The 22,099-nt window shown below is 42.7% G+C and overlaps 1 protein-coding gene across 6 annotated transcripts in view; it reads right to left on the reverse strand.

Annotated features, from left to right (window-relative positions):
- PAK5 (p21 (RAC1) activated kinase 5) overlaps positions 1–22,099 on the reverse strand; it is a 182,747-nt gene that overhangs the window by 27,417 nt on the left and 133,231 nt on the right. For all 6 annotated transcript variants that reach the window (XM_050952089.1, XM_050952088.1, XM_050952086.1 and 3 more), the window contains one exon: positions 8,086–8,883. In XM_050952089.1, coding sequence (XP_050808046.1) covers positions 8,086–8,883 — 798 coding nt within the window. The remainder of the gene's footprint in view (positions 1–8,085; positions 8,884–22,099) is intronic.

Genomic DNA, 22,099 nt, shown 5'->3' on the forward strand with positions numbered 1-22,099 from the left:
CTTTCACACATTTAGATCAATACATACATATAAGTCAAATATTTGAAATTTAAATTTAAGGATGCTATGTGTTTTCAGAATTTGAAAATGAAAATTAATAGGTTTTGCAAAACTTCTGAAAAATATAGTGTACTTGCTAATACATTTTTTAGCATTTGATAACCCGGCTTACTGTACAATAAAAAACCATTCATTTCTGGAATACAATGAAATGTAACAAAAATATACAGGGAAAAGCCATTAAATCAGCTAACTTCTCATTATTAGCTGCATCGTCATGCAGTTCTTCACATCACTGCAAAATCAAATAGATACTATTTCATTAATGCTTCTATTTATAATATTGTATTTAATTAGCCTCCCAAAGGAAACCCTTTAAAAGACCATAAAAAAAACCTCAATGCAGGCCTCATTAAAGATCAGGTCAACAGGGCAGATTAGGTTCTGACATGAAATCCATCAAAGCACTGCACTGTAATGGAATACACTTCTGCTGCTGTGTGGGTTGGTTCACTGACTCACAATATTACTCAAATGTGTACACGCTCCTTTCAGAAGAGGTCTTTCAGTTGTAACAAAAAGGGTCTCACAAGATGGTTAAAGTCATTTTACCTTTCATAATGATGACAGTAATGCATATTTTGTAACACCAGAAATTACAGACATTTAATACGGTATTAGGAGGAAACACCTGCTTATTCATATGAAAACTTAGACCCTGATACTGTAACATGATCTACATGGGCAGACCCTTCACCTGTGTGGAGTACCGCTAAATTATTCATAGAAGCAGCCAGCAGGAGCACTGTAGAAAAGGCCCATCTCAGAAACGGCTGGCCCTACCCCCCAGTTGAAGAATTTGGTATCCTATGGGAGGGAACCAAAGTGAAAAATAAGGACAAACATCTTATAATGGGACCCCCCCATTTCCACAGAGGTAGACGGAGCTGATCATTTGTCATGAACCTTGTCCCACCAGGAGATGAGGATGGCACAGGAGGGTGTAGAGAGGCTGTGGTGAAAGGAGATTCGATCACTAGAAATAATGCTAGCTAGTTATGTGGTGACTTGGTGACTTGCCTGCCAGATCCAAAGGTGGCGGGTCGGATGCTTACTGGAGGGCCCAGGGCCCTCACCCCCTCCTACATCCCAATCCTCCTTCCCCAGCTCAGAGCCCCCTCCCACACTCTGAACCCCTCGGCCCCATCGCCCAGCCCAGAGCCCCCTTCTGCACCCCTAACCCCTCATTCCTAGCCCCATTCCACAGCCCACACCCCGAGCCGGAGTCCTCACCTCCTCCCGCATCCCAACCCTCTGCCCTAGCCTGGTGAAAATGAGTGAGTGAGCGAGGGTGAGGGAGAGTGAATGACAGAGGGAGGGGGTGTAGAATGAGCGGTAGTGGGGTCTCGGAGAAGGGGCGGGGCAGGGGTGGGCCCTCAGGGAAGGGGCAGGGCAAGGGTGTTCAGTGTTCTGCAGTTAGAAAGTTGGCAACCGTATGTCCACACAGATTTCTAACAAGTAAAGGGGTGGAATTTGTGATCATGCTTCATATCAGTACCAGTGACATCAGGCTGTACAGGAGCGCAGGCCTGTAAAATAAACCGAGGTTACTAGAAATAAGACTAATGTCTAGGCCTTCTCCAGTAGAGATCACTGAAACGCTTCCTTTGCCACACACAAGATGAGCTAGGCAGGGATAATGTCAGGGTTTCACTATGTGAATGAAAAGATGCCATAAAAAAGGAAGGGGTTACATTCATTAGCCACTGGGAAAAGGAAGGGAGAGCCTATACTTAAGGATTGGCTCAACCTTAACTAAAAGGCAAGGAGCCTGCAAGCACAGAGTGGGGAAGGAAGTCTAATGTAAACCAGGATCAGGGGAAAACCAGCCAGGTGCTGAGGAGCAGTCAAGTTAGACAAAGATTTCTGTTAGGTATGGCAATAATACAAAAGTTACCCTATGTTGGGCATCGATGGATAGGGCAGAAATTACAATCACACTGGAGGAGGGACAGGATGGCTGGATGACACAGGTGGATTCCAGAAAATAATAACAAGGTGTCACATAAAGGAATTTAAAAATAGGCATATGGTCAAACACAACATCATTAAAGGACTGTATACCAACAGGAGGAACTTATAGGTGAACTAGAAAACCTGACAATAGAAGAAGACCTTAGTCTAATAAGCATTTCTGGAAAACAGTGGAATGACAAAGACTGACAGGATACTGTAGTACAGGGGTGGGCAAATGTTTTGGCCCGAGGGCCACATCCGAGTATGGAAATTGTATGGCAGGCCATGAATGCTCACAAAATTGGGGGTTGGAGTGTGGGAGGGGGTGAGGGCTTCGGCTGGGGGTGCAGGCTCTGGGGTGGGGCTGGGGATGAGGGGCTGGGGGTTCAGGAAGGTGATCCAGGCTGGGATCAAGGGGTTTGGAGGGCGGGAGGGGGATCAGAGCTGGGGCAGGGGGTTGGGGCGTGGGAGGGGGCCAGGGGTGCAGGTTCCAAGTGGCGCTTACCTCAAGCAGCTCCCAGAAGCAGCTTTTGAGTCTGATCAACTCAGCATAGCCAAATAAAGATACCTGAGTGACGAATTCTGGAGTCAAACTGAGTTCTTGGGAAGACGAGTAGAAAGAGGTCTCGGAGGGAATCCCAACTTCCATTGAATACTTGTAAGCACACTGTAATTAAGTTCAACATCCTCATGGGAGAGGCTGTATCATAAATTAGCACCGTGACTTTAATCTTTAAGAGGGGAATTTTCAAAAAAAGTGAAAGGGGTAATCCAGAAAAGCCCTGACAAGCGAGTAAATTAAAATCCTTACACTCTGCATGGAGGCTTCTGTATCATAGGACAACAGAGTATCTAGAGGTATGTGTAGCCCTAAACTAAAAAATGAAGCAAGATGGTAACACAAAACAGCAGAGATTAAATCATCACTTGATGATTGCCTGTTCTGTTCATCCCCTCTGAAACACCTGGCACTGGCCACTGTCGGAGGACAGGATATTGGGCAGGACGAACATTTGGCATGGTCGGTCTTATGTTCATATGTTTCTTATGTTTAAAAGGTAAGATTCAAGAGATTAGTAAAAGCCAAACAGATATTCTTCAAAAATGGAAATCCAGCCCAAGTGAAGCCAAGGGAAAGGAACAAACTCTGGTAGTAAATATGTAAAATGGAAGTTAGGGGATTTGAAGAGCAAATAGCTAAAGACATATAAACAAATAACAAGAAATGTGTATTCCAAAAGCAGGGAACCTGCGAGAAAATAGGTGGGTCTCTGAGGCAGCCAGGGAACAAAGGGATATGCTTAAGTCGGACAAGGACAAATCGTGTCAAACTAATCTGATAGCGTTCTTTGATAGGATAACGAGCCTTGTGGAGAAGGGAGAAGCGGTGGATGTGATATACCTAGACTTTAGTAAGGCATTTGATACGGTCTCGCATGATATTCTTATAGATAAGCTAGGAAAGTACAATTTAGATGGGGCTACTATAAGGTGGGTGCATAACTGGCTGGATAACCGTACTCAGAGAGTAGTTGTTAATGGCTCCCAATCCTGCTGGAAAGGTATAACAAGTGGGGTTCCGCAGGGTTCTGTTTTGGGACCGGTTCTGTTCAATATCTTCATCAACGATTTAGATGTTGGCATAGAAAGTACGCTTACTAAGTTTGCGGACAATACCAAACTGGGAGGGATTGCAACTGCTTTGGAGGACAGGGTCAAAATTCAAAATGATCTGGACAAGTTGGAGAAATGGTCTGAGGTAAACAGGATGAAGTTCAATAAAGATAAATGCAAAGTGCTCCACTTAGGAAGGAACAATCAGTTTCACACATACAGAATGGGAAGAGACTGTCTAGGAAGGAGTATGGCAGAAAGAGATCTAGGGGTCATAGTGGACCACAAGCTTAATATGAGTCAACAGTGTGATACTGTTGCAAAAAAAGCAAACGTGATTCTGGGATGCATTAACAGGTGTGTTGTAAACAAGACACGAGAAGTCATTCTTCCGCTTTACTCTGCGCTGGTCAGGCTTCAACTGGAGTATTGTGTCCAGTTCTGGGCACCGCATTTCAAGAAAGATGTGGAGAAATTGGAGAGAGTCCAGAGAAGAGCAACAAGAATGATTAAAGGTCTTGAGAACATGACCTATGAAGGAAGGCTGAAGGAATTGGGTTTGTTTAGTTTGGAAAAGAGAAGACTGAGAGGGGACATGATAGCAGTTTTCAGGTATCTAAAAGGGTGTCATCAGGAGGAGGGAGAAAACTTGTTCACCTTAGCCTCCAATGATAGAACAAGAAGCAATGGGCTTAAACTGCAGCAAGGGAGATTTAGGTTGGACATTAGGAAAAAGTTCCTAACTGTCAGGGTAGTTAAACACTGGAATAGATTGCCTAGGGAAGTTGTGGAATCTCCATCTCTGGAGATATTTAAGAGTAGGTTAGATAAATGTCTATCAGGGATGGTCTAGACAGTATTTGGTCCTGCCATGAGGGCAGGGGACTGGACTCGATGACCTCTCGAGGTCCCTTCCAGTCCTAGAGTCTATGAGTCTATGAGTCTATAAGGATACTGCAGAGAAGCAAAATTTTTGTTGATCAGCCTTCTACACAGAAGGAGATAGCAAACCCAAACCTACACCTTTCAGCTAGTAAAGTGTCAGAGATTGGTATCCTATTTACCCCCTCATGACTTAAGAACAAGGGGATATGTAGTGAAACTGAAGGGTGACACATCTAAAGCTGGTAAAAGTACAGCACACATTATTAATCTTTGGAACTCATTGCCACAAGGTATCATAAAAGCCAAGAAATTAGTATGCTTAAAAAAAGGATTAAATGTTTACATAAACATCCACAGTGACATCAGCTAGGAAACAAAGTGTATACAGGATATAAAACCTCTTGGATCAGGGCAAGTTTGACTTCAGTGGGCTTTGGATCAGACCCAAAGGGCACTGACCAACGTCTCACTGAAGGAGGTGAGGAAGAAACTTGCCCTAAGTTTCTCTGAAGCAGATGGTACGGTCCACTGTTGGAGACATGATACCTTCTACTTGAACTACCAGTCCGATCCAATAAATTAATGAGACCGTATGCATGTGTGAAGTATGCAGTGGATCCCACTGTACAGCTGGAGTTAAATACATAGGGCCAAATACATCCCTGGTGTTACATCACTGAATTCACTTGAGTTACACCAGGGATGAAACTGAGGTACATGGTATATCAGATGAAACAGCTGCAAACAATACTGAACTAAATCTACCCTTCAGATGTATTAGCTGTAATGACTATCTTTCCTGAATACATTTTTAAAGCCTTGCATTCGTGCCTGCAGATTTTTTCAATACTTACTTTTTTCCCTTTTAATTATACTTTAAAGGCAATCTCAGTGGTAAGATATCTGATTCGCAACCCGATTCTTATTTAGTAAACTCATTTAATAAACCATTGTCTCTCTAATGCCTCTCTGAAGAGGAAACTCTCTAGCAATCATCCGTAGACAAAAAAACTGCTGTTCAGTTCCTGGAGTTGCTGAAGGAGTTGGGAATTGTAACTGCTGCATAGAATGGTGAATCATTGAGTATCAAGTGCGCTAAGGTTGTAGAAATGTTTTCAGTGTTCTAAGGAACGCATAGCTGACAGCGAATCTTGCATGGAGGCACTCTTCCAAAGAGCCTACACTGCACTGATCCTTTTAAAATACACCTCTGTCTACTGTCCTGTTTAAGGGACCAATCCTGCAAATTTACAAATTATATTAAAGCCGATGTTAAAAAAATTATATAGCAAACAGGTTAAGAAAAGCATAGTGCTTGAGTTAGCCACAGGTGACCCAAACATCCCTTGGACATATATGACATTGCTTAGACTTTGCTTAACACAAATGAGCACAGAAGGGGCAACTGAAGACACTTAGTGGCTTGGAACTCTTCTGTCCCTGGGGTTTGGCTTGAAACCCAAAACCAAAACGCTTGCTTGAATTTAATTTAGACTAAGCCTCCTTGGTTTACATCTAATAGGCCCAGGCATTAACTAGAACTCTGGGTGGCAGTATCAGCAGAGAAGCTAAAGACTGGGTGGCCGTGAAGAGCCTTTCACATCCCTCCGGCATATGGTCACAATATATTTGTGGTAGAGCTTCGACTGCTGCTTTCTGTTCAGGAGGTAGATAGAATCGATTTTTCAGTGCTCTCAACCCAGCACATGTCGTGAGCATTAAAATGTGACATTATACAACAATAAAACAGATCGCATCCCTTGGAAGAAGTGCTCAGCACATGGGAGCTACAAGTGCTCAGCAAGTCAATACCGTTGAAAACCAGGCTGCTTTTTACTTAGGCATCTGAATGTAGACTTAGGTGGCTCAGTTTAGGCCCCCAAGTTTGTATATTTTGGCCATCTTCCCTGTGTAACACTGAGGAAAGAACGATATGTGATGCTGGTAAGTCAAGTGTCAGGTCTCGCCAAGGCCTAAGTGTCAGCTGAGAACGGACACACTCACAGCTGGAAACCAGGCCAATTCACTTGTGTTTTAGTATAGATCACAGTGAATGTTAAATGCATACAAGTATATTTGGCGTTTAAACTTCATGAAAACTAATGGGATGTTACACACCTGGTGTTCACATATTTGTATCCTGTTATAATGGACTAGCAAACATTTACATTGTCTACATCCCTGTAAATAAATAACCCATCAAACGAGAAAGAAGCCTTGTGTAATGCAAATGAAGAACTGTAACAGGAGTGTGCACGTTCTTAAAGGCCAGTGGTTATTGTGTGTGACGATCAGAGATCGAAGACTCTAAATGCGCTCCATCATCAAAGAAAGGCACACACCTCGAACCCCCGTGGGCAGTCATCCCGTCAGCTTGTTTTCTGCGAGAAGAAAATCTAAGTATAGACACAAGAAAAAATTCTTCATCTCTGGACTGTTTGGATTCTAACAGGGAAGAATAACCAATGAGAAAACGGAGGTCCCCAGAGCTACTCTGATTAGCCCTAAAAGACTTTTGGGAAACTGGCAGATTACTACATCTCTGCTACCCCTTGAAATTATAGACTGTGACTCAACTGTACATAGATTTGCTTTAACATCTCAATAACTCTCATTCCTTTGTCTGAGTTAATAAACCTTTAGTGAGTTTACTATAGAATTGGCTACTAGCATTGTGTAACAACCAGGATGCAAATTGACCTGGGTGAGTGACTGGTCTTTTGGGACTGGGTGCAACCTGAATATTTTGTGCTTTTTTTTTTTGGTATAAGTGACCATTTATCACATAGTCCAGCTTGTCTGGGTGACAAGATAGACTGGGGTATCTAAGGGAACAGTCTCTGACTTGAGGGGGTGGAATCTCCTTTCTTAGAGGTTTTAAAGGTCAGGCTTGACAAAGCTCTGGCTGGGATGATTTAGTCGGGGTTGGTCCTGCTTTGAGCAGGGGGTTGGACTAGATGACCTCCTGAGGTCCCTTCCAACCCTGATATTTTATGATTATAAGGTTACTGTAGTACTCTGGGAGTTCATACTTGGTACTGGGTCAGTGAAATCTAATGACAGAACATACCACCAGTCTGGGGAGCGAGGGTCTGCTCTGCTTTTGACAGTCTGTCCTGAGGGAGGCATAGTCGTGAACCACTCCAGACAGCATGACACTGTAACTTCAGGAACTTTCAAGGGTTAACAATTAAAAGATGTAGCATTTTAATTGGTAACCCTTGAAAATCCTTTACTGTACAGCTCTTTCCTCAGTGTTTTAGAGGAAAATTAAAAGGTTATGGCCAAAATAAACAAATGGGGGCAGGGGGTAAAGTGAAGCACCTATTCAGATGCCTAAGAAAAAGAAGCCTAGTTTTCAAAGGTATTGACTTGCTGAGCACTTGCAGCTCCCAGTGAAATCAATGGGAGTTATAGGTGCTGAGCCCCTCAGGAAATCAGGCCATTTTTACTTAGGTGCCTAACTATGGATTCAAGTCCTCAGCTTTATACAACCACATTTGGAAACTGCTGGTCACACCTGTGAAAGTGTTGGCCTGCACCGATAGCATCTACAGATGTTAATTTTACCTTTGGAATGCCTCCTGCCGTTTCCGACAAGCGAGGGTAGGTGTATGAACTATACGAATGCCCTTGCTGATTTGGTTTAAAAGCACTTGCTCCGTATGGCACGACTGGTTCCTGAAGACCTGAACCTGATCTGGATCTCTGTCTCATGGCTGGCTGAGGACTTGTCTGGTTTACATAGGATGACTTTGGTCTTTTGTCATAGTCATCCTTGTCTGGTCCATTTCCCCAGTCGCTGTCACTGTATTCCAGTCTCTCTTTTGAGCACTCACTCTGCATTGAAGTTCTAGATGGAGCGTAGTGAAAGGATTCTCTGTAGTCTAGAGACGATCCACTAAGAATCCTTTGATATTCCAACTTTAGGCCACCGTACTCAACTGGTTTGCTTTTTGTTTCCATGTGTGTATGGTAATCTGGAAGGAACCTTGAGATGTCTGACTTCAGGGGCTTAATTTCTGAATAACAGGTGTCTCTGGGTTTTGTTTTCATCACGTGTCCATTCTGTTTTGGGGTGAAGCTACCTTGGCAGTATCTGTCTAACTCTTCCCCATAAAGACTCTTATCTCTGTATTTTTCAGTGACATAGTCTGTCGTGGTGTCCGACTCACTGGAATACTGAGAATATGTGATATAACCATTTTCTTCCTGGTGGCTTTGTACATGGCTTGAGTTTCCTTGGTGTGGAGTGGGAGGACTTTCCTTCCGTAGGGAATTAGAGCGTGTCACTGAGATATTGTCAAATTCTTCTAGCAGGCCATTGATTGAAGTATCCTTTTGAGGTTTATTTCCTCTAACGATAGTCTGGGAACAGAAAATTGCTTTGATTAAATACAGTCTTCTATTTAATATTTGATTGATAAAACCAAAATGATCTAGCAAGCAATACATTCAGAGATTATGTTCTATTCTCCTATCAGGTAGCTCATTTTACCAGTAAGTACTTTACTGCAGAATCATGCAGACAGAGACACAATTATCAGCTGAGATTACCGAAATAAACCAGTGATTCTGGATGTTTCAGTTTTAGGTGTCTAACTTAAGACACCTTAAAAAGGGTCAAATTTTCAGAAGCAGGATATTCTGCTCTTAAAAAATGGAGGCACCTCAAATTACTAGTCACTTTTGAAAATGTTGGGACTATTATATTTGTTACTATTTGCTGGTTGTCTACATCAGACAAGACTAATAGTCTGACGCTGGTGTACAGTATAAGGGAAGGCAAAAAGAAAATCATTCACAGTCTACATTCACTTATACATTTGACTGTGGGAAAGAGTCAGAATGGAAAGTAGTGTGCACTTTATTGGGCATTATTTTCTTTGAAAAAAAAGATCTGTGAATGTAATAGGACCACCCTGAGTAATTACACTGGAGTTCATCTAACGTTAGAGACACCAGGGGGGGAAATAAAAAGAAAGTGTAAAACCTAAATACTTATCTCTTATGTGATGTACAGAGGGGACATTCACAGCTTTCAACAGGCCACCTGGCTACAATAATATCTTTAATTAACCAAGTATCTTTTGAAGGGCTAAATCACGGCCCTGGGACATCCCACAGTATGGGAGCTCCATGGCCTGACCACGCTGTGGTAACCTTTCCTATATCCTAAACATTGCATAGTCATCCACCCTCTCTCCCTTCTGTTCCCATTTCTGCAGCCCTGGGGATGGAGTGACCTCCACAGCTCTTGCTGGGACAGAATGCATGAGCTCCCGCTCCCCAAATTGCTTCCCACCACTCAACCATGCAACACCTGCTCCCTACTAATTCCAACCCAGGATGATGGGCCTCATGACTGGCACGTAAGGGCACAGTGAAGTCAGTTATGCCTGATTTCTGCACTCATCTATCAGCGACTGAACTATTTTTTGACTCACTATAGCTATCCTCGTAGCATATGATTATAGCAATGATACTAATATTGGTTAATCATTGACTCCTACTTTGAGCGTCAGAAAGAACCACTGTGACGTGTGTATGTTTCCTGTGAGAATTAGACGGACTGATCAGGGGCCAGCTGGCATCAAATTTGCTTTGGGGATTCACACCAGCTGAGTAGATGGACCCCTATTTTTAACTTGTTTAGTTTGTAAATAGAACTTAGCCAGCCTAGGGAGATATCCTGTAGCAACACTTTTGTGTTATCATTCTGTGCCTTTATGATCCCCACCTTGTGTGTGCCACAGAGCCCGGCTTCAAGGGGACTTCTGATGTTTCACCGACAAGGGACACTGAGGGGAGGGGGCTACTGGGTCATCCCGCACAGAGATGGCCCACAGAAGGGGCCACCACAACTCTGAGACTGCAGCAGCTGCTCTGGAGCCTTGGTGGGAAAGTCTCCTTCCCGACATCTGATCCCCATTGACTTCTTCAGTGCACAGCCTGGCTCTTGAGGTTGTGCTTCAAGTGTAGACCTGGCTTCAGATTAAGTGGAGCTGCTAGCGAGCGGGTTTGAAATACAGTCTTGGGCACTGAGTCCAATCCCTGTTTAATTCCCACACAAACTGAGGCGACTTTCCCAGAAGTGCACAGCCTCCGACATCCTCGTGCAGCTCAGGCTGAGCCATACGGAGCAACCTGATGGCGCTCATTGAATTGCGGAAGCTTAGTTAGAAGATGAAAGGAATGTAGCCATTGTGATGCTGTCTGAACTACTTCAAATTGTGTGGTATGATAGTGCACAAAACCCAATTTAAAATATTCATTCAAGCTGGCCTAGATCACTGACGTAGGGACTGAAAACTGGCTGAAGGACAAAAACCAATGGGCATCTTATCACCACTATCATCAGTATTAGGGGACAAAGAGTATTATTGGTCGGCACAGGTTAACATTTTCAGAAGCACTTATTTCACTTAGGAGCGTCACTCCCGTCAACCTTCAGTAGGACATAGGGGCTTCTGGAAATTGTATAGCCAAGCTTCACCCACAGTGAGTTTATAATCTAGACAGGCAACAAAAAAATACTGTGGAAGACCCGGAAGATGGTGCTCTGGGTAGAGCTACATTTTTCTTATCATCTATAGATATTGACATTGATAGATAGGTAAGACAGATATCAGTAGATGTGATAGACACCTCGCATAGCTATATCTGTCTACATACCAAATTTGTCAATGGTGCGGAGACACTTTTACAGGCCTAGGGTTGCATTTGTAGGCTTTGAAGGAAGGATGAATGGTGCTGTATCAGTAGGGAAGGTATCCACTGGGGTCTCGCAGTGCTTGGCTGGGCTTTTGTCATTTAGTCCTTTGATTTGTCCACTGGGGCCTATTGAAAAATGTTTAGGGGCATGATTTTTATTTTACTTGGTTAGTAATGCTGGCCCAGTTCACCCTTTCCTGCTGGAGGGGACTGTGGGGGAAAAGGAGACAAACTCTATGAGGTTTCTCTAGCTGAACTGCCTCAAAATTATTCTCTTGGAGAGATAGGTAGTGGGATTTGTCCCCATGTGGAAGTAGCAGAGATTAAGGGTGGTGGGTTTTTTGGCTCTTTTCTTTTTTGGCCCCACCATTCTGTTTTGTCCCTACAATCCCCTTTTGAGTGGTCAAGGATAAACAACTGACCTCCCTCTCTCCTTCTGCACTGATACGTGGAGATCCGCACTCAGAAGAGCTCCCCTCACACATCGATAGAAACACGGAATGATCAGAAAATCCATCCTGGTTCTGAGAAAACTTCACCGTAAAACTCTGGTCACAACCAATATGTTTCTGCAACATTTCCAGCCAGTTCTAGTGTACAAAGTGCTTTGAAAGCACTGGATGGAAGGTGCGTGCAATGGAGGTGCAAAGCAGTATTAGTAATGGGATAGTGCAACCACTTTGGGCCTAACAATTAACTCCAATTGAAAGTTGAAATGTAAAAAGTATGTGCAAGTTCATAACATGTCACAATAACCTATAACTTTTTGCTTTCTTGGAAATTAACCATGGAAAACAGGTCCAGTTGTTTTTAATAATGAATGCTATGACCCAGTGAAAGAAAAGCAGACAGAGATACTGGATACGTCCTAACAAAAAGAGAGATGGTTTAAGGACTGTTGAAATCGTGCTTGGTAAAACAAAAAAGATAACGTGGAAATGGAAATTAATGAACCGAAATGGGTGTGGCTGATATTAGGCCTAATTGATGGACAAAAATAACGAGGAGAAGAACTATGCCACCCCCTTTCCCAGGTTCTTAAAAACAGACTTTGAAAAAAATATAATCTCCCATCCCAACTCTCATCTCATCTTCCCTGATTCCAAGACAGAGGAAGCAGACCAGCTCGAAGGATTTTCTTCCAGAAGGGAAGGACAGCAGGCCTTGCTCTTCTTTAAGGAACGTTGGTTTTCAGTTCAGATTCCTGAAAGTCATTATATCATCACGACACTCAGTCCTCAGCCCATCACTGGAGACACCTAATTGCCAATGCTGCAGAGATGCGTAAGGTCCTGTTCTGCTCCCTTCCCTGCTGGGTTACTTTCTGCACCTTCTTTCCTTCTAATCTATCTCTCACCCTCTTGGCTTTTCACTGAATCCTGAAATCAGTTGCAGTGAATCAGCACAAGATGAGACAACAATCCTGCCCTGTCTAAGGAGAAAAGACCCAACCAGATGATGTTATTGACTGGAATGTGAACCAGGATCCAAGCAACAGGTGCTGTGCTTGAGCTGCCAGCCAAAGTATCCATCCCTTGTTCCCAAAACAGCAACCAAAGCCTTATGTTCCCCATCTTTTCTATTCTGTCTCTCCTTCATCTTTTATTTGTCTGTTTGTTAAAAACAGGAGAAGGGAATACTTTTCTCACATCAGGACTGACAGTAACACGAATCCGTTCTTTTTCATCAAAGTTGTTCAGGAAAATAAGCGCCTCTGATATTTTGCCTCCAAAAGGAGAGAGACTTTAATGGATTTCAATTAAGTTTCTTTTGCATACTCACTCAATTCCATTTTCATTATAAATGCTTGTTTTAGTTTCTTGTTCTTTCTTGTGCTTGATCAATAAACTTTCAGCTTTAGAATGAATGGTTTGGGGTGTCTGCCAAGAAACCGAGTACACCAAGTCTGTAAAATAGAATCCCAAACCTAAGTATCATTGTTTTAATGCTGGACAGTGAAAGAGTTTATAAACACCTTTAACTTGTTTGGCCCTTGAGATCACTACAACAGGCATCATTCCACTGAGCAGGATGGTGATAGGTTTTCTCCCAGGGACACCCTCCCTAGATACTCTCTGTTGCACCTGACTCAGGGCCACCTTTTGTCTGATCCATACACAGGTGTGCACCTCCTGGCTTGAAGTAGTAATAACAACCCAAATACATGGTTTCCACCTTGAGTACTCTTGCTATAAAAATTGTTCCAGCACTACTACAGGTTTGCAGTATGTGTGAGGTGCAAGAAGACTCTTGCTGACCCTTGCCTAACTGGTGTAACGGCCAGGCACAACTGCAGTCCGTGTGCTCAGAGGATCACAGGGACTCCTCTGTCCCTACTTCCCCAGGAGTGCATAGTGTCCCACAGGGAGCAGGTGGGGACATGGTCTCATCTCTCATCCTGCACTAGCCCGCAGAGTGCAATCAGCACACAAGGACAGAAGGGTGCACCCCGTAAAAGGGTTCAGTAGTAAGCATGCTCCCCCTCTGTGCAGGGAGTTCAGGGAGGAATTACTCTGCATGGGCCTGACAAGCTTGACCTAGCCTGCAGTAGTTACTCAAGGGCCAACTGTGCCATCGTTAATCATGATGAGCAATACCTCACTCCATGAGGGCAACACTCGGTGCATTGTACACAGCAATCTGTCGGAGGTAAGGGATGGACAAGATGAGTACTAGGTCTTCCATCTCTAATGTCTAAGGGTCTGTTTCTGTCGTCCTTGCTCACTTTAGGTAGGCCCTTATTCTGTTAGCAGCCCCATTGGTCTGAAGTGCACATAAGCAGATACTGCAATTTTTTGTCTTTCCATATTAGTTTCTTAGCTGCAAAGTAAGGTGCAACTCAATATGAGTATGGGTGGCAAAATCTGGCCCTAAGATTTCTTACTCACAATGAAATGCACCTTGCTCCTTGAGTAGTTCCACTAAGATCAGTAGGGCGGCAAGGGGACATTCAATGATGTTCAACTCATAGTCAACCTGTGATACTCATTGCCAGGGGATATTGTGAAGGCCAAAAGTATAACTGGGTTCAAAAAATAATTAGATAAGTTCATGGAGAATAGGTCCATCAATGGCTATTAGTCAAGATGGTCAGGGATGTAACCCATGCTTTGTGTGCCCCAAAGTCTCTGACTGCCAGATGCAGCGACTGGACAACAGGGGATGGATTACTTGATAATTTCCCTGTTCTGTTAATTCCTTTTGAAGCATCTGGCATTGGCCACAGCTGAAAGACAGTATCTGGAGCTATATGGACCATTGGTCTCACCCAGTATGGCCGTTCTTATGTTTTTACGTAAGGACTGTAACAGACCCAAACCAGTGGGGTACAGGAGTCTGGTAGAGGGCAAATATACTGGTCACTGGGTGAATAGTTTTCTGTTCCCTGAGTGACCAGAGCAGGGGCTGCACTAGAGTAATCAGGAACTTGCTAGAACCAATTAAGGCAGACAGGCTGATTAGAACACCTACAGCCAATCAAGGCAGGCTCATCAGGGCACCTGGGTTTAAAAAGGAGCTCACTCCAGTCAGGGAGGGAGGAGCTAGAGGAGAGGAAGTGTGTCTGAGGACCTGGGAGCAAGAGGCACAAGGAGCTGAGAGTGAGAGGCTGTGCTGCTGGAGGACTAAGGAGTACAAGCGTTATCAGACACCAGGAGGAAAGTCCTGTGGTGAGGATAAAGAAGGTGTTTGGAGGAGGCCATGGGGAAGTAGCCCAGGGAGTTGTAACTGTCATATAGCTGTTCCAGGAGGCACGATAGACAGCTGCAATCCACAGGGCCCTGGGCTGGAACCCGGAGTAGAGGGCGGGCCTGGGTTCCCCCCAAACCTCCCAACTCCTGATCGGACACAGGAGGAGTTGATCCAGACTGTAGGAATGATCACTAAGGTGAGCAAACCCGCTGATAAGTGCAGGACCCACCAAGGTAGAGGAGGAACTTTGTCACCGGATGTTGAAAGGTGGTATATTCAAAAGTGATAAAAGGAAATGAATTTTTACACAATATGTAATGAGACAGTGGATCTCATTGCCACAGGATGTTGTTGAGGCAAAGAACTCTAAGAGGGATTGAACACATCTATGGATAACAAGAATAGCCAGAATTATAATGTAAATGCTAAAAAATGTTTTGGAAGGGATATAAAACCTCATACTTCTGACCTTAAGCCAGTCTCTAACTACAAGGGGCTAGGATGAGACCTTTATATGGGGCAGATTACCCCACATCTATCTACTGTGGGGTTTCTTACACCTTGTTTTTGAAGTATCAGAGGGGTAGCCGTGTTAATCTGGATCTGTAAAAGCAGCAAAGAATCCTGTGGCACCTTATAGACTAACAGACGTTTTGGAGCATGAGCTTTCGTGGGTGAATACCCACTTCGTCGGGTGCATGTAGTGGAAATTTCCAGGGGCAGGTATATATATGCAAGCAAGAAGCAAGCTAGAGATAATGAGGTTAGTTCAATCAGGGAGGATGAGGCCCTGTTCTAGCAGTTGAGGTGTGAAAACCAAGGGAGGAGAAACTGGTTTTGTAGTTGGCAAGCCATTCACAGTCTTTGTTTAATCCTGAGCTGATGGTGTCAAATTTGCAGATGAACTGAAGCTCAGCAGTTTCTCTTTGAAGTCTGGCCCTGAAGTTTTTTTGCTGCAGGATGGCCACTTTAAGATCTGCTATTGTGTGGCCAGGGAGGTTGAAGTGTTCTCCTACAGGTTTTTGTATATTGCCATTCCTAATTTCTGATTTGTGTCCATTTATCCTTTTACATTGAGACTGTCCAGTTTGGCCGATGTACATAGCAGAGGGGCATTGCTGGCATATGATGGCGTATATTACATTAGTGGATGTGCAGGTGAATGAACCGGTGATGGTGTGGCTGATCTGGTTAGGTCCTGTGATGGTGTTGCTGGTGTAGATATGTGGGCAGAGTTGGCATCGAGGTTTGTTGCATGGATTGGTTCCTGAGCTAGAGTTACTATGGTATGGTGTGCAGTTACTAGTGAGAATATGCTTCAGGTTGGCAGGTTGTCTGTGGGTGAGGCTGGCCTGCCACCCAAGGCCTGTGAAAGTGTGGGATCGTTGTCCAGGATGGGTTGTAGATCCCTGATGATGCGTTGGAGGGGTTTTAGCTGGGGACTGTATGTGATGGCCAGTGGAGTCCTGTTGGTTTCTTTCTTGGGTTTGTCTTGCAGTAGGAGGCTTCTGGGTAAATGTCTGGCTCTGTTGATCTGTTTCCTTATTTCCTCGTGCGGGTATTGTAGCTTTGAGAATGCTTGGTGGAGATTTTGTAGGTGTTGGTCTCTGTCTGAGGGGTTAGAGCAGATGCGGTTGTACCTTAGTGCTTGGCTGTAGACAATGGGTCGTGTGGTGTGCCCGGGATGGAAGCCGGAGGCATGAAGGTAGGCATAGTGGTAGGTAGGTTTTCGGTATAGGGTGGTGTTAATGTGACCATCACTTATTTGCATCGTGGTGTCTAGGAAGTAGACCCATCATCTGGACCCATGGGAAGGAGACTCTGGAAAAATTTCACCACGATTTCAACAGCTTCCACCCCACCATCAACCTCAGCCTGGACCAATCTACGCGGGAGGTCCACTTCCTAGACACCACAATCCATGCAGCAAACCTCGATGCCAACTCTGCCCACATATCTACACCGGGACAGTCTCTACGGAAAAGGATAAATGGACACAAATCAGATATTAGGAATGGCAATATACAAAAACCTGTAGGAGAACACTTCAACCTCCCTGGCCACACAATAGCAGATTTTAAGGTGGCCATCCTGTAGCAAAAAAACTTCAGGACCAGACTTCAAAGAGAAACTGCTGAGCTTCAGTTCATCTCCAAATTTGACACCGTCAGCTCAGGATTAAACAAAGACTGTGAATGGCTTGCCAACTACAAAACCAGTTTCTCCTCCCTTGGTTTTCACACCTCAGCTGCTAGAACAGGGCCTCATCCTCCCTGATTGAACTAACCTCGTTATCTCTAGCTTGCTTCCTGCTTGCATATATATACCTGCCCCTGGAAATTTCTGCTACATGCATCTGACGAAGTGGGTATTCACCCACGAAAGCTCATGCTCCAAAACGTCTGTTAGTCTATAAGGTGCCACAGGATTCTTTGCTGCTTGTTTTTGAAGAGCTGGTATGGTGCTATTCAACAGAAGGATAGTGTAAGCAGCAAGATCTGGGCTTATTCATTACACTGTCAAATTCATGCTTACAATCCATTCTGTAAAGCTGACAAATGCAATACAGGAATAGCAAGGCAAGCAGCTCTAACTGTGCCTGTGCTGGGAATATGGAACAATAGCCATTTCTACTGCGTTGGGCAACACTGAAAACAGTGGAGACCTTCAGAAAAACATTTTGGGATCAGAAAACAAGCTACAAGGCAAACACTAGAGCAATGTGTTGATTAAAAATGGGCTAGATTATCAACAGATTATCTGGAAAAACTATGAACTGTAGTCTCTGCTGACATCTAGGTAAACACTGTTCTATTTACTCTGCTTCAGTCTCCCAGTATATAGCCTGGATCAGAGCATGCACTATTCAGACGGGGAACTGGTTATTAGAATAAGAGCAAATTAAATTGAGTCTTGTGTATTTGGTGCAATGCATCAGTTTGTAGCTTGATCAGATGCAACATCACATAAAGTATAATCTGGATAGTAATTTTTTGGCAAAACAGAAACCAGAACTAGTCAGGATATAACTCCTAATATCCCATTTACATTGTTGGCAGATGAATCTGTGAATTCTGAATTATCTATCAGTCATTCAAAGCAAAGATCAACGTGTTGCCCATATTCATCGTGCTGATAACATTTGACATGATGACAAAAGCGAGGTTCAGAAATCTAGCAACATTTTATACACTTGTATATTTTTGAGCAGAGAGAGTGCCCAGGTATCTTGTCATACCTTATAATGTGCACATGGAATTCTGAAGCATTTTTGTGTGGTTACTGTACATGACAATATGACATAAAAATGGTGTTAAAAGAATATTAAGGTTGCAAAGTCAAGTGCTTAAAAGTCTGGAAATGCCAGAATTAAGGTTGGCTCTGTATGGGTGAGTCTGTGCAGTGCCAATGTACACTCTTCTATTTCTATATCTGCACTCAATCCTGAAGTCTTTGCTCATGTTTCCTCTCAAGCAAAGCTCCCGCGGCAGTCAGAGGGAGATGTGACTAAGTAAGGCCCTTCTGGCCTTTACACAGGGTCTGCCTTTCTTCCTCTCTTTGCTTCAACTGCCTTTTTGCTGAATCTCCACAAAATCAACAGCAATGTACCTCTCTGTTATTCAGAAAAGGCCACCTCAGTAAAGCTGGGCTAAATGCAAAGCAATCATGACCTTGCATTGATCCCTGCTCTCATTTATGCCCATAATTATTTGTCCAGCTTGCTATTTTGAAGCGAGCGACATTGAAAGACCAGGAAAATAAAAAAGTAAATAGATGGCTTCTTTTGACTTTGAAGTAATTCAATAAAATGAAAGGAATCATTTCATTAAACTATAGCCTCTCTTTGGCAGGGTGACTTTATGATCATTCATATTTAATTATCACAGAATCAAACTGCACAGTCGACAATGAAATGCTTATAACTGAATGCACGACTGAAATAGTCAAGTGCCATCCAATTTCTCCTGTATCAACGTGGGCTCAGGATAGAAGTGCTAACTTAATAATCTACCTGGGGCTACTCTTCAAAGAGGGGAGGTTCCCCTGAAGTAGACTGGACTGTCCATTACTCTGCCTTCTCTGTGCCTGGAATGAGCCGGAGTAGAGCGGAACTTCTTTGGATGAAACTCTCCCCCGGGGGTGGGAAGGGGGTAATATGATTTCTCCCTCCTTTGCAACCCAAAGATATCACACTTCTGATGCTCCATCAAGAAAGAATTCCATTGGGCTTTGGGGCTGGAAGGCGTACCTGCAGGTATCCAAGCAGATATCCCGGGGGAGTTAATTCTGTCTGAAGCAGTATTAATTCCTGCAGATGAGGAAAGGTGGCCTTCTGGCTACAGCACAGGACTGCACATCAGGACATTTAGATCCTATTCCTGACTCTCCCTACGTGCACTGTGTCAAGTCACTCACAGTGGTCACCATTAAAATGCCAGAACTTGTCAACAGATAGTTATAGCTGAGATACTGCAGGTATCTCCTCTTCTACATATAGGGGGGAAACTGTGGGATGACTATTGGCAAACACTGCCTTTTTATGAGCAACTACTGTAGTTCCTACTTACCTCAGCTTCTTTATACGTAAAATGGGGATAACACTTACCTACCATCTAGGGATGTTGTGAATCTAGATTAAGTGCTTTCAGATTCTTGCCTGGAAGTGCAAAGTATTGTTATTATTATGGTCAAAAACATGCCATTGAACTCACAAGATGAATCAGTATATAAATATAGTTTCCTAAAGAGGAAAAATATGTGATCTTTGGACAGGACCGTATGTAATACTGCAGGAGCAAGTATTATGTCAAGAAAAATTCTCAGTGTTGCTCCTGTTGAATGAAAGTTTAAGACACTGAGGAAGATCATTTTAAAAATATTTCTGGTAGGTCCAATAGCAGATAATTCCAAAATGAAGCATTAAACCTTTATCTAATATATGTTCTGTGAAGAGTAACAAAGAATAACTAAAATACTGTAGTGTGTCTCACAGGAGGATAAATAAACTTCATTCATAATTATTAGGTCGAAAAAATAAACAAGGATCCATCTTTAGGAATGCTACCATAATGAATAAAAATAAACCAACAGAATCTTTGCTTCAAAAGTTAAATAAGATGTTTTTACAGAATTGAACTGATGTCAGGACACTAAGTATTCCTGAAGAAGGTGTTGTGTGCTTGGGTGATGTACTGTAGGTTTGTTATGAAGTAGACATTTTTGCCGCTAACTTGATATAAACCATGGCCAAAATTTTCAAACTTGAGAGCCGAAAGTTAGGTACCAAAGGCCTGATCCAAATCAATAGAAAGATTCCCATTGGACTTCAAAGGGTTTTAGATGAAGCACCTAAAATCCTATTATCCTTAATAAAAGCAGACCCAGCATCCACAAAATCCACGGAAGGCGCTGTAGGTGCTCAGCGCTTCTGAAAATCAAGTTGCTTTCATTTAGGTGCCTAAATATGGATTCTGGTGCCTAACTTTAGGTTCCTAAATTCGCGAATGTTGACCCCTGTTGTGGCCACATAGCTATTCTCTCTATGCAGTAGTGCCATGTAGATATTAGTTAACAAAAAGAGAATCTCATGCAATGTACATATGACAGCAGGAAGTACAAAAGGTTGAAAATTTAATTTGTTTTTTGGGGAAAAAAAGAGATTATACCAAAAGTGGTGGTAGTACAAGTATATTCTTTGCTAGTACACCTCTACCCCAATATAACATGACCCAATATAACACGAATTTGGATATAAAGCAGTAAAGCAGCACTCCAGGGGGGCGGGGCTGCACGCTCCAGCAGATCAAAGCAAGTTTGATATAACGCGGTTTCACCTATAACACGGTAAGATTTTTTGACTCCTGAGGACAAGCGTTATATCAGGGCAGAGGCGTAATGGGAAAGTCTTGCAATTTCAAATTGTATCACGCTGGAAATAAAAGCAAACAAAATCCCAAAACAAAACTAGGCTTAATTCATTCTTTAAAGTCTACCCACAATATTTCCAAATCAAGAGTACACATAATTCTTGATCTGTATTATATGTATTTTATATGTATAAAAAAATCTTTTCTTGAGTCCTATTAGTCTTCCGAGCTTTTTAGACCAATGGAATTTAGATTGCTGCAGGTAAAGAAATGCAGATACTTCAATAGTTAAAAACAAGGTTAAGGTTGATTCAGCTAAGGTTATGTTACATTTGTTTCTCTCTTTTGTTGAGTTCATGTAATGGAATCTTGTACAATAACTAGCCAAGCATGAATAACGAAAATCAAACCATACTGTATCATACAACTTGGCTTAAGTAAGTTTCACAAAAGATGTTTGCAGTTTGTTACTGTCAATTTCCAATGTCTATTAAAGAACATTTATCAGTACAAAAGACTCTGACATTTTAGATAGGTCAATATTACAATAGATTAAGGAGCACTAGTGAAATTTTTGCCACTGTAGCTGTCATGAAATAAAATCAATGCAACCCAATCTAGTTGAATTAAAGTCAACTAAGTTCAAGTAGTTTTTGTTTCATTTCCATTGGTTCCTGAACAGTCCTGGAGTTTGTTGTGGCTGCCAGTGACAATAGCCATATTTCATGGTGTTTCTTTAGTGGTCTGTCCTCTAGTGATAAGCTATAATGGATCTGTCCGTAAGAACAGCTGTCTCGCCTTGTTTCAAAGAGCAGATGAAAAACAGCTTCTGCTCTCAAATACTGTATTAACCTTGACAATAATGAAGAGGGTAATTAACAGTTTTGGCCTAATATGACCTTGTGTTTATTGTTTTTTAAACTACTATTCTTTATACACTAAGTATATATTATCTTTTCTTCTTCTAGATCATTTAAAAAAAGTCTTTATGGATTTAAATTCTCTGTGACACACAGAGCAAATAAATAGCCTTTTATAAAATGTCACCTTATAAAGAGCCAATCCAAATTCAGATTTTGTTCCTAGCTTACTTCCCTTATTTTATTAACACATAATGTGTGTAATAAAAACACAATCTGTGTATATCTGAAAATCAATTTTTCTTAGGAAAAGGGAACCACAGCAAATCTAGAGTTACATGCCATTAAAGGCAAATTAAGTAGACACACCTGAAGAGTTGACAATTTCTCTTCTCATGCTGCAAGATACCAAGTCTTTGAAGCCCTGTTCATGAAATTAAATTATATTCACAG

Source organism: Gopherus flavomarginatus, chromosome 4, assembly GCF_025201925.1.
Source record: "Gopherus flavomarginatus isolate rGopFla2 chromosome 4, rGopFla2.mat.asm, whole genome shotgun sequence".
In the NCBI taxonomy this organism is placed as follows: domain Eukaryota; kingdom Metazoa; phylum Chordata; order Testudines; family Testudinidae; genus Gopherus; species Gopherus flavomarginatus.